Source organism: Leptopilina boulardi, unplaced genomic scaffold (assembly GCF_019393585.1).
Source record: "Leptopilina boulardi isolate dan_hultmark-lab unplaced genomic scaffold, ZJU_Lbou_2.1 LbouV2_211, whole genome shotgun sequence".
Classification (NCBI taxonomy): Eukaryota; Metazoa; Arthropoda; class Insecta; order Hymenoptera; family Figitidae; genus Leptopilina; species Leptopilina boulardi.
Window position 1 is genome coordinate 154,530 of NW_026137765.1, and position 13,874 is coordinate 168,403.

Sequence of the window (13,874 nt, forward strand, 5' to 3'; positions counted from 1 at the left end):
GCATCCGAATGAAAGTAACGGTTTTTTTTTTTTTATTATTAATTTACATATTAGGTCCGGAAGTTCATTTTTTTCACTTTTATTAATCACAAATAATAAAATAATTTCGATAACTTTCAATTTTCTTCTAAAGTTTTGGTTTTTTTTCCCTCCATACTTTTATTTTACTATGACCTTTTATGAGGATAAAAATTTCAAAGAATTTAACATGAGTTTCGAGTTTTGTTTGTTTCTAAACACATAATTTTTTTTTTTCTATACGTATTTATGTAAATGAGTTCCAGTTATTTTGCGTGTATTGAAACGATGAAGATAGTCGCGTGTTATATATACATTCTTTGATGCGTGTTTTGTCGAACTTAGCAGTAATTCAAAATGCCAAACGTTTCGAAACACGAAACAAGATATAATTTATTCACTTTTCAGGAGCAAAATATATTTTCACATATATATATATATGTGATAGGAAAAAAAAGTTCAATGAAATTGTTTATTTTAAATCAAATAGTAAGACAGTATTAATTCCTGATAAATTCTCAATAAGTTAACTGCTGCAGTGATTTTGATGTATTAAACTTTTATTTTCCAATCTTACAAAAAGGATCTCACATATATTATGAAAGTCTTATTTTCTTCAATTTTCTGTTTAGATAATAATAGAGCGGCTTATAGAAATAATAATGGATATTCAAATGTATTATAAATTTTATACTTTCACAGTCATTATAATTTTTAACTTAACAAAAGAGAATATCTGATTAGTGAATATTTCTTGTAACATTAATAGTAGCCTCGGAAATTGTCAAACAGTAAAACAATTTTTTATTTTGTCCTTTTTTAATAAGTTTAATTTTCTTATCCAAACATAAATTTAAAAAAAAAAAATTGTTATATTAATTTATTATTGAGAGATTTTAAGCAATTTTCTTGTGCAAACAAGAAAAAAAAATATTAAATTTTTGAATATATAAAGAGGAGATGATATATATGTATGTAAGAGATTGACATTTGTTTTTATTTTTGGACAGGATACCTTCCATTTTAAGGAAGCGAGTGCCACTTTTCGCACGTCTCGTGTGTTGGTCCCTCGAGGGGTTTAAGCAATTTACATGTTACACGCAACTTTTGCACACGTACACTCGATATATTACCGACGCGTGGAAGTAATCTTAGCCGCCATGCTTATTCATAAAAGAGCATGAATAAAAAAAAACCGGTTAAATGTCGCACTAATCTTAAATACATCAAAGGTCATCAAAAATAAATATTCCCTTTTTTCTATTCTATAAAAAATAATTCCCATTCAAAAATTAGGTGATTACTGTTTAAAAGATGAATTTGAGGGTTTAAAAAAATCTCTAGAAATAATTGTCATATATATATATATAGTCCCGGAAGAAATGAAATGGGTCATTCGACGCAGTAGTTGTTGTTGAGGGTATAATCAGTGTCCTCCTTTAAATTCAATTTGACTGTGTGTAGAGAAATGCAGCGTCACTCTTGCGGTGCATTATTTTTGATAAAATGCAACCAGTACCGTAACAATGGCCTCAGGTTTTATCGCGTATTATTACGAGCAGCCGACCAACAAACGTCGCAATCTTTTTCCAACTCTTATTGCCTCTCATATTCACCTTCTATCAATCCTCATCCTTAAAGTCTTTTTTATCTTGATTTCTTCTCTTTTTAGATTATTTTCTTCTACATTCTTTACAATTTTTTTAATCATTTTGATTTTGAATTTAATTTTCTTTTCTTCTGTTTGGTATTAAAGCTATTTAACCCATTTCCTTTAATAAAGCTTCAAGGATTCATAATTTTCCAACAAGATGTGCCTTAAGTTTATAAGGTTCGAATAAACGAGATAATTTTTTTGGCCTGTTTAAAAATTACAACTGCTACTATTTTTCAATACAGAAAGCAATATTTTGTAGATTTTTCGTTCAGAATTTGCAGAATATCAAAACGCGGTTTTAGTGGATTTAGCGGATACGGATTAAAGAAGCAGTAAACAAAGTTTTCGTTCAGAATTTGCAGAACATTAGAACGCGGTTTTAGTGGATTTAGCGGATACGGATTAAAGAAGTAGTAAATAAATTTTTCGTTCATTTAAAGGTTCAGAACTTCTACAACATCAAAATCGGTTGTAGCAGATTTCAATTGGATACAGATTAAACAAATTTTCCCTTCATTTGAACACTCAGAATTTACAGAACATCAAAACGCGATCCTAGTTTAAGAAAAAGGGTTCTAAAATTTGCGGCATTCTGAGAAAGGCAATTTTTGACAAGATCAATTACAGATATATATATATATAGACAAAATATGGTTGGTACGCTAAAGGTCGATAAACTAAATCTAACCTAGACTTTGTGAATTCCGCATTGTTAATGGCCGACCTTAGAGCCATATAAGAGAGCGTTCAGATCACTCTTAGGCATCTCTTCTGCGGATAGTGATCCAGGATAGGTCTATCATATATCAAGGTGTCAGTTTAATCTCGTTCTACTCTGTTGCAGATTTCCTCTACCGGCACAGCGTTCCTATCGATAATGTTACTACCGAGGTCGAGATACTGGACACTTCCAGGTGCGAGGTGAGTTTCCTTTATATATATTTATATACATACAACTTTAATAATGATATGTGTCACAATGAAACACTAGGGATAAAAATTTTCTTATATACACCCTTATCACATGAAAATCAAAATGGGTGGAGTCAAAAGTACTGCTATACAAAGGTTAAAGCAACAAATTAGTAATACACAATTTAAAAACCCAAGTGCATATATATCCATTCCAACAATCTCTTGAGATCTTATCAAAACATGAGCATTTCGCGCAGTTTCAAAAAAAAAAAATAAAATAATAAGAGCAGGAAGCGGAGTTTTTATTCTCAAAAAATATTTTTTAATTAACGAGATGACATAAAAAAAAGATTATATCATCGTGTGAAATCAAATTTTTGTAGTTTTCTTTTTAATTGATTTAATTTCCTTTTTCTTGCGCTAAAAGTTGTTTTCTAAATATAAATCTCGTTTGAAGGGACCCAAGGGCCATGTCTGTCATATGTCGGCTATATATACAGTATATGTGAGTCTGGAATAATGCAAAACGGTTGCGGTTTACTCGTTGTCTGTAAGATTCTCGTTAGCCAGTCACAATGCGTTCATACTCCTTCTTCGCCATTCTGTCTGGCAGTCTGGCAGCATCTGAAAAAAAATATTGCTCGGCAGAGACAAGGACGAGAACCTCATGCTTCATCTTCCTTCGCATGTCGCCATATATGAACCACTTTCAATTTATTTCTCTCATATTTCTCAAATTATCACATTTTATATTTTTTCTCAGCTGGAAATAAGAGAATTATTTTTATTATCATTAATTTTCTCCATCTAATTTTAAATAAAATTAGGTCTTGCAAAAATGGCTAATATGAAGAAATTAAAAAAAAAATAAAATAAATAAACTTGATATGTATTATTAATAAATTATGCCAAGGCAAATTGATGTCAGGAGGTTGGACACTTTTGCTTTTATCTTCTTTATAGTACGTGTGGTCAGCTCAGGGGAATTTCTCCAGGATTTTTGTAATTCTTGTGAAGAATTTATACACACACACACACATATATATATATATATATATATATATATATATATATATATATATATATATATATATATATATATACACAGAGAAGAGCTCAATTGGAAATCATCTTTCCGATGGGCACGTAAAATGCGCGTATGAACGACTCTCAAGAGACACTTTGCAACCGCATTAAATTACTGCTCTACTGGAATTGAGGACATCCTGCGGCGTAGGCAAGGAACAAGAATTGTCGCCTCGTTGACTCTTGAGATAGTACCGGTTGTCCGGTATATATGTATGTATATAGTATGAAGCAGTTTAATGTCGATTAATCGAAATCGTGAACCAGATCTGTTCTGTCTTGTGAAAAAAAAAAAAAAAAAAATTATAACCAAGCTACCGGTGTTCCTCCCGCGATTAATTAGCTTCAATTCTAACAGTAAATATTACAACAAATCAATCACTATAACAGTAAGTTAAATAGAATGTTTATTAAAAAATATTTAAGTATTTTTCGAAGATCGAAGACTCGTAAATTAAAATACCAAAGAGAACGAGTCTTCAGCTTCAGAATTTTATGTTTAGTTTAATAATGTCGTAAAATTATTTTTAAATGCTCCTTCTATATATGAAAATAACCGGTGTAGACATTTTTATGTTGGGGTGACATTATGAAAGTCTCAATTAATTAGGACGAATTGGATTCAAATCATTTTATAATTAAGCGAAAATGTCCGTGCAGTGCTTTCTAGCAACTGCAATAATGTAACTTTATCATTAGCAGAGAGAGAAAGAGAGAGAGAGAGAGTAATTTAAGACATGTATAAAATGTTCGTGAGCAAGAGTAATAATAATGTTTTTTTTTTCCTCATTTCCCCTTTTGAAAAGCGAAGGTACTTGAAATCAACACCTTTTTGTTGTCTTGCCTAAGGTTGTAAACACAACTATTTTTATTTATTCGATACCAATCCTTGTTGCTGAGGTGTAATGCGTTTTTCTTAGTCTCGAGACGCAGCGCCGATCTGCTTTACTGTCAGGATGAGGAATCACGTTGTTATATGCCGCTCACGAATCACCTGATGAACCGTGCAGCAACGCTTGGTCATCGTCCTTTCTCATGTTCTTCTGGTTTTTTCCTGTTTCTTTGATTAAAGAAAAAGAAAAAAAAGAACAAGGGCAGATGGAACTTTTAGAAAAAAAAAAAAATAGTTGATTGGTACAGCTTAGATTGTTGTTCTTTTTTTCTTTCATCATATTGAATTTAGTTATTTATAAAGTCATTCTCTACTTGAATTTTAATGAGAAATGTGCTTCAATTAGAAACTGTTTTTCGGTTACGTTTCACAGTGATGCCAACGTAATTCCGAAAAGTTAGGTTATGTTTACCATATTTAGTTAACACATTATGCTGGTATCACTAACTCTCTATCAGAAACGTTGCGCGCAGCCCTATTTTTTTTCTTCTCGAATATGAAAGCTAAAAAAAATATGCAGCAATAATACTATTCTTATAAATAAAATTAACAATGAAATATGACGACAATATTATTCTTCCTCAGTTGGTGTAAAAATATAAAAGATATTATTTTTAATTTATAACTGTAGGCTCATTATATGTATTAAAAACGAGTAACTGTAACACTTCGTGTGTCATTTATGCGCTGTTCTTTCTTGAATTTATGTCCGGCACTTGAAGGCCACGAAAGATCTCAAGATGCAGCTAACTTTATCAATCAGCTTAAAAAAAAAAAAAAAAAAAAAACACTCCGAAAATTCGCAGTGACAACCTGTCTTTAAAAACAGTATACGCGCGTGTAATAATTGAAGGTGAATTGCGTAATCTCTAAAACTGTATTTTCATTTATTTCTGGCCGATGGTAAAACAATATCGAATATTTGCGATTTTAAATTTATTTATCTACTATAAACTAAAATAAATCTCTGAAATTTATAACTATCTCACGAAATAAATCTCTTCGAAATTTATTTTTCCTTGTAACTACAATCTTTAGTTATTCAATTCGTTTGTGTTTTTGTGTTTATGAAACAAGAATGATTCTTTCTTTTTTTGTATTACAATTTTACAAGATGAAACATAATTTATATTGAAAGAAGAAAGTCTTGGTATGGATTTTCATGGCGTTGAATCTTGTTTTTACAACATATAATCCGACAGTCGCAAATCACATTTTATGTAAATGATCATTGGGCGTTGCACTACCGTTTTAGGTTGTCAATCAGTCTTACGGTCCATTTTAAGGAACTGCAAGGTGGAAGAGGCGTGTCCGAAAACTGTCAGGCTCTACTTCGAAAAATCACTCTTCTCAAAGGATCTCCTCGGGATATATCTCTCGCGCCTTTCTCCTTTATTCACACGTATGCCTTGAAGCGTTCAAATATCAAAATCACGAAAGTATATCAAAATAATCAATCTAACAAAGTTTGATTGACAAGACCCAAAAACCTAGAATATCTCTTTTTGAACCAAATTATAAAAAATGGTACTCTCGTTATAGTGTTGGTTCTTTTTTTTTTATTCTTTTTGAGGATGAATGGCATTTCACTTATTTCTGATTTCCGCCTATTCTTTGTAACTTTCTCACATTATTATAAGGAAGTTCCGCGTTTTCATTTTATTGCCAATTTCCAAAATGTCCTCGCCAAAATAAAAAGAGAGCGTGTGTAACGAGACATTTTTATTATAGTAAACGGTTATAAACTTTTGGTAAAAACGAGCGAAACTCAACAATATATACATCTTTCATTCGTTTTGGCGATCTCTTTCTCGATTCTCTTTTCCTTACCAAAATTGTGCACGTCTTTCTTCCCGTGTCGACTAGAGAATTCCTTTTAGTTCATACAAAAAAAAAAAAGAACCACTTTCAGTTTTAAAGGAGATTGCCCAGGGCAAAAAGTTATTTAGTTTCGCGTGTTGTTTCCGTACCGTAACTTCGTTTTACTTTTTTCTTCACAAAAGAACCAGTTGTAAACTGAGCTGATCTGCTTGGCTTGTAGTAATTTTACTCATATAATGAAGCACTTGTATTGTGCATCACTACACATATATATATATATATATATAAAATTTTCTGAATGATCCACCCACCGTTTTGTTTCTTTTTTTCGTTTTGTTACAAATTACTTCTTTTTTTGAATCGCATTCTTTTCTGAATTACTTCATTTTTTAATTTCTATTTTATTTTTATTTAATTTCTTTTTGTAATTTTAATCTTTATTTCATGTGAAATTAGATGTGAAATAAAATTCCTGTAAATTTTGTATACGTTGAGAATAGATAATTTTACTATTTATTTATTTTAAATTCAAGAATGAGAATTCAAATTCGGGTATGAATAATACAATTTGCATATTTTGTGTATGCCTCGTTTCATAAAAGGAGAAAATGCAGATTTTATAGCTGGTTGACCCTCACCTAGTAAATTTTTTATTTTTTTCTGACCTTGAAAATTGAGTACAAAAATATATAATATACGCGGAGAAAAAATACATTATATGGATAACTAATTTTTAGTTATTATATCCATAATTGGATTTAGCTAAATATTATCTAAGGTAGCTAAATATCAAAACTAATTTTTTTTCTCTAACAATTAACTTGTTTCTTTATAGATCTACCCACGGGTACATAAAAAAAAGAAACAGTAACTAAATTTAAATATTATCCCATTTTGAAGATGAGGTTAAAAAAATTCAACGTGATATTTCTTTTGTCATTTGCTTCTTCTCTTGCATATCCCGTCGTGTGCGATGTACGATCTATACGATGCACGTTCGGTAGCCCACTCCTTGGGAATCGGCGCGCGGGTTGTTTTTAGCAAACTGGTTTTTGTCCCTCTCCTTCCACCTCCCCCTTAAGCACAATTACTCGCGCCGTTTTTGTCCGCTGCGCTCCAAATCTTTGCACCTGTCGCACCAAAAAGACTCCCGTGGATACTGCGCCGGTAATCGAGCTATATCGTGAATTTGAATCTCAGTGTTGTAAAATTGACGAAAATACATTAATTAACGTTTTTTTTTTTTTTTTTTTCAATACACATTTATTGAGGTTGTAAAAAAACACTTTCTTTTGTGAAAGTATATTTCAAGTTTGATTATTTAAAAAATCATTTCTTAAATTTTCATTTTATAATAAAATATTTTTTCTATTAAATTAATTTTGGAAACGCACTATCGAATAAAATAAAAAAAAAAAAATTCTGGGAAAAATGATATAAGAAGCTGTCATAGAGGAATTATTTAGTGTCTTGTAAAACTACTATTGAACTTTATTATATATACACGATCTAAGTTATATAAGATCAAATGCATATATTTTGCACACAAACAATGTACTTGAAATGCTCTGCATTGAAAACAATAGCCGCGTCACAGGTATTACTCGCGGAGTTACCTTCTCTAACTGAAAAGGAGATAACATACCTATATGTATATAAGGCACCACCGTTACTGCATAGATCTCGCAAACATAAATAAGTTGAAGCAGGAAGCTACTCTGTTTAAGATTTGTGTATATGCTCTCCTATATGAGCAAAACTTGTCTACTTAGAAAATTTGAACGAGAATTTATTGAAAATTATTAAAACACTCTTGGAAAATATTCATTTCGAATTGAATATAGCAAGATTATTATTTTCTATCTTTCTTTTAAAATAATTTTCAATCTTTATTTTTAGGGTTACCATAGTAATTATTGTTATAGTAAACGTTGCTATGGTAGCCGATGCTATAGTAACTGATACCATAGTAACTGGTACCAAAGTAAGTAGTACCAAAGTAACTGGTACCGAAGTAACTAGTACCAAAGTAACTGGTACAAAAGTAACTGGTACTATAGTAACTGGTACCATAGTAACTTGTACCAATGTAACTGGTATCATAGTAACTGGTAGCATAGTAACTTAATGGTATCAAAGTAACTAATACCAAAGTAACTGGTACCAAAGTAAATGGTACCAAAATAACTGGTACCAAACCAACTGGTAGCATAGTAACTAAATGGTACCAAAGTAACTGGTACCAAAGTAATTGGTACCATAGTAACTGGTACCAAAGTAACTGGTACGAAACCAACTGGTAGCATAGTAACTAAATGGTACCAAAGTAACTGGTACCATAGTAACTGGTACCATGGTAACTGTACCATAGTAACTGGTACCATAGTAACTGATACTATAATAACTGGTACCAATGTAACTGGTACCATAGTAACTGGTACCAATGTAACTGGTATCATAGTAACTGGTAGCATAGTAACATAATGGTACCAAAGTAACTAATACCAAAGCAACTGGTACCAAAGTAACTGTTACCAAAATAACTGGTACCTAAGTAACTGGTACCTTAGCAGGCCACGAAACCCTACAATAGAGGCGTTAAGTTTACATTTTTTTCAGTCCCTTTATCTATTAAAAAATTTTGTATTTCATAATCCTTTTCTTTCAAAATGAAAAATATAAAAATTAATTATATTCAACTTGGGAATTTTTTTTTTGTTTTATTTGAAGATATGTGAAAAATATTTTCTTCACGGTGCTTTAAATATTTATGGTCAATGTGCTCCTGATTCTTTAATGACGTCATTTCTGTTCATCGTTCATGTCTGCCTTCAGTCTCTCTCTCTCTTTCTCTCACTCTCAGACAGTCTTGAAACAAATGTCCTCGTTAATCGGACCGCTTCGATAAGTATTTACGTATATGGATGACATGGGTGCATTGCTGTAAAATGTACACATATATTTGCCACACGTACTTTAATGTATACAATATATATAGGTATATATAGTCGCAAGTGGGCGTACTTGTCGCACCTAATCTTCTTTTAAAAACTTGAAGTAAATAATCATGCAGTATGTCAATTGAAATAAAAAAAAACCTACTTTACGAGCAATCCATTATCTTTACTTTTAAAAATAAATTTAATTCTGAATTTGGTTATGTAATGTTTAAAAATTAAAATTCTTATAAATTTTTGTTCAATGAAGACAATATTTGTATTCTGTTATTTTCAGTTAATAATTATATGAAATTTGAATTCTAATTTCCAATTAATAATAATTTTTTAAAGTGAAAATTCAATTGAATTGAATTCAATAAAAATAAATAAAATTTCATCAATGTTCAACAACAACATGAACTTTGTAGTTACATTGTCACTGTCAGATTAGCACTTACATGTACATTTAGTCGTGTTACGCGCGTTCCGCTAATGACAAATACCGTTCTAATGATATACAAGTAAATGAGATTCACCTCATTACAACACAAGTATTCGCGCACCGAGCGTTAAGCACTCTCGTTTATTTCCCCTTGACACGTGGGACATGCATCGCAAACAAGCAGAAACCTCTTTTTTGATTGGATCATCATTTTTGACAAATTGATTCCATTCATACATTCGTTTCGCCTCTCCTTATAGTGATAATAAATAAAATTGCTTTTTTAAACTTGCATAAATCATACAATAAAATTCCTATAACTATTCCAATCAAAAAACATTCAATACAAGAATGAGAAAATGATTAGGTATATTGATTGAAATTGATGTTTTATTTCACAACCGCCTCAACTTATAAATAATGGAGAGATATTTGCTCATACGTATTTCCTGTATACAAAATTGTTTCCATTTTTCTTACGAGAAAATAAAAATATACTTGACAAATAATTTTATCTTTTTTACTTTTTAAAAACATTTTTTATTATTTTCTCCTACAGATAATTTTTTCAAAAATTTTTAAAAAGACCATTAGGATCAATATGGTATAGCAAATAGTTGTCACCATAGTAACTGGTACCAATGTAACTGGTACCAATGTAACTGGTACCAAAGTAACTGGTACCAAACCAACTGGTAGCATAGTAACTAAATGGTACTAAAGTAACTGGTACCATAGTAACTGGTACCATAGTAACTGGTACCATAGTAACTGGTACTATAGTAACTGGTACCATAGTAACTGGTACCATAGTAACTGGTACCATAGTAACTGGTACCATAGTAACTGGTACCATAGTAACTGGTACCATAGTAACTGGTACCATAGTAACTGGTACCAAAGTAATTGGTACCAAACCAACTGGTAGCATAGTAACTAAATGGTACTAAAGTAACTGGTACCATAGTAACTGGTACCATAGTAACTGGTACCATAGTAACTGGTACTACAGTAACTGGTACCATAGTAACTGGTACCATAGTAACTGGTACCATAGTAACTGGTACCATAGTAACTGGTACTATAGTAACTGGTACCATAGTAACTGGTACCATAGTAACTGGTACCATAGTAACTGGTACCATAGTAACTGGTACCATAGTAACTGGTACCATAGTAACTGGTACCATAGTAATTATTTTCTCCTACAGATAATTTTTTCAAAGTTTTTAAAAAGACCATTAGGATCAATATGGTATAGCAAATAGTTTTCACCTCGTTTCTCATCGAGATAATAGGTCTTCCTCTACTTGTATTTGGTTCTCAATTTTTTTCTACGCTTTTACTTACGAATTTTTTTGGCAACTTTTCTATGAGGCGGCAGTTCTAAAAGATGGTAATAGGTGTCTTCCTTTACTCGGATTTGGCTGTCAATTTTTTCCTACTCTTTTAGTTGAATTCTGTGCAAGAAATTGCACTGAAAAAGTCTGCCTAAGAAAAATTGAATTTTTTTGAAAATTTTTTTTTGACGAAAAGCGCTTTAATGTTGGTAATAAGTGTCTTCCTCTACTCCGATTTGGCTGTCAATTTTTTTCCACGCTTTTACTTGAATTTTATGCAAGAAATTGCACTGAAAAAGTCTGTCTAACCAATTTTTTTTCGCAAGAATATATATTGAGAATCGCGCAGCATCTATTTGATATAAGCAGCACGTGCGCGGCGGCCAATAAACTCAATAAATTTACCAATCATTATTGTTTTGCCCGTCTGGACATAATTCATATATAGCAATCATTCAAAATGACTGTAAATATATAAATATATATTCCGGAAGACATTAGCTTCAATATAATAGTTTAAATCGTCACTGTAACTAGATTCGAAATTTAATTCAATATTCCGCTATCACTATGCGAAAATCCCGCTATCATATCAGAAAAATATTCTTTTCATTTGCATAAACATTTATGCAAATTTAATCTTATTAGACTTGTTTCTACTGCTCTCCGAAATAGATTCAATTTTTCGATAAAACATATTAAATATCCAAGTTTTTACCTCTTTTTAAATATAGAAAAAGCAAAAATATTATATTTTAAATAAATAATCAATAAAAATAAAAAAAATTTTAATTATTAAAAACTTGTGCAGAAGTTGTCCCAAATTGCTATTTAAAACCTCTTAAATAGAGGACCTCGCCAATTTTCCTAGTTCCATAGTGTTTTAGGCGCTAGCCAGTTTCTCTAGCCAGGGCCCCAAATAGGGAAAACTAGGAAGATCCCCATCAAGTCCACATTTCAATTTTTAAATTGTAATTGTAAAATTAAAATTTTTTTAGTTTTAAAACATTCACATTTTTCTATTTTGTAATAATAATTTTTATTGCTAATATAATTGTAATAAAAATTACAATAATAATTTTTATTATATTTAAATATTTATAAATAAAATTGAATATTTTGCGAGGGATATTTGCGAAATGATTGAACAACGTGTCATATAATAAATTAAGGGCGTTAAACCATTGATCTTGGTAATGTGATAATGTGTCCCCCATATAACACTATTCGTCTTATAGTAATAGAGGTGCTAACAAGAACAGATATAGAATTCTTTGGCGTATGTATATATATATATATATATATATATATATATATATATATATATATATATATATGTATATATGTATATATCTATATAGGAGGGCAATAGAATGAAACCACGTAGGATGTCGGTTCTCGAGTCCCGCGACGGGATTAATATTTCTATTGGGCATTGTTTCTTGTCACATAAATCTCGATGGGCCCGAGGGGCCTTAAACCACCACGTGAATCAGAGGCGTGTTCCCGAGCGTGTATACGCAATGTTTCCCCCATATATAGGGTGCAACATCCAATTCTTTATTCTTCGATATCAAAACCATAACTTTGCCAATTCAATAAATCAAAATTTAAATTTCTTTTTGCGCAAACTAAGCTCCACTTTAATCATATTACTTTGCCCCTAATTTTATATTATATTTTATATTATTATTTATTATTATTTAATGTAAATAATAATATTAATTATTATTTGTATTATTATTACTATTCTTATACATATTATGTAACTATTGTTACATATTATTTATAAAAAAAAAGAGACAACTATTTATGCTCGTTTAAAAAAATATGAATAAAGTAGGACACTTTTTATTTATTTATAGGCAAGGAATCTAGTTCAAACAAACAGTGATATATTTATTTTAAAATTTAGGACAAGTTTTTTTTTTTCGTTCGCAAAATGAGAATTTATAAAAAGGATCTGATATTAGCATATCTTTTTTTCTATATCTAACAATATTTGTATTTTTTTTTTCATTAGGGAAAAAAAATTTCGTTTTTTAGTATAAATTTTTTATTTTCATTTGAAAGAAAGCGAGCACCTTATATACGCGCGTGGCACACTTCTCTGATTCTCGTATTGTTCCTCTCGTGAATTCATTTTATTTTTTTTTTTTCTTACTGCTTTTTGTTAATATCTTCTTTGACTCGGGATATTGTATCTATAGGGGAAAAAAAAGAAGATAAAAAAAAACCACGAGTGGTATATTATAGAATGAGTTGGATTAAATTAGGGTTCTCTGGTGAACCCTTTATATAAAGATAAATGCCCTAAAGGACCTGTTTCTAGATTTCAACGTGTCAGAGAAAATACACAGAAAAATTATTATAACCATAAATTAGTTGAAACTTTTTTTTTTTTTTTTTGCTGTGATATACAATCGATCTACTATCATTATTGATAATTTTGGATTATATTTTTAAAAGTGGAAACAGTCATTTACCTTAAAGGTAATGTATAGATCAATCATTATTATATGAATAATGTTGATTGATTTTTTTTTTTTTTTTTGACGTCACGGCAATAACGTCAAAATTTAATAACGTCATTTGTAACGCTTTTATAAATAAAGAGAGAGAGAGGAAATGAAATGTTCTTCTTGATCCCGAGTTCATCGTTTAATTATTGCTTTTTCGATAGCTCGCGAGAATAAACGATCTTGAGGAAAACTCGATGAGTTACTTCCCAATTAATATCATTTGTGAAAGCCTTTTCTTATTT

At 30.5% G+C, this 13,874-nt stretch overlaps 1 protein-coding gene across 1 annotated transcript in view; it reads left to right on the forward strand.

The window, feature by feature from the left end:
- The window catches only part of LOC127278834 (ras-related and estrogen-regulated growth inhibitor-like), a 54,907-nt gene that overhangs the window by 22,997 nt on the left and 18,036 nt on the right, over window positions 1–13,874 (forward strand). Inside the window, exon 4 of the mRNA XM_051300757.1 lies at window positions 2,520–2,596. Within this exon, the coding sequence (XP_051156714.1) occupies window positions 2,520–2,596 (77 nt within the window). The remainder of the gene's footprint in view (window positions 1–2,519; window positions 2,597–13,874) is intronic.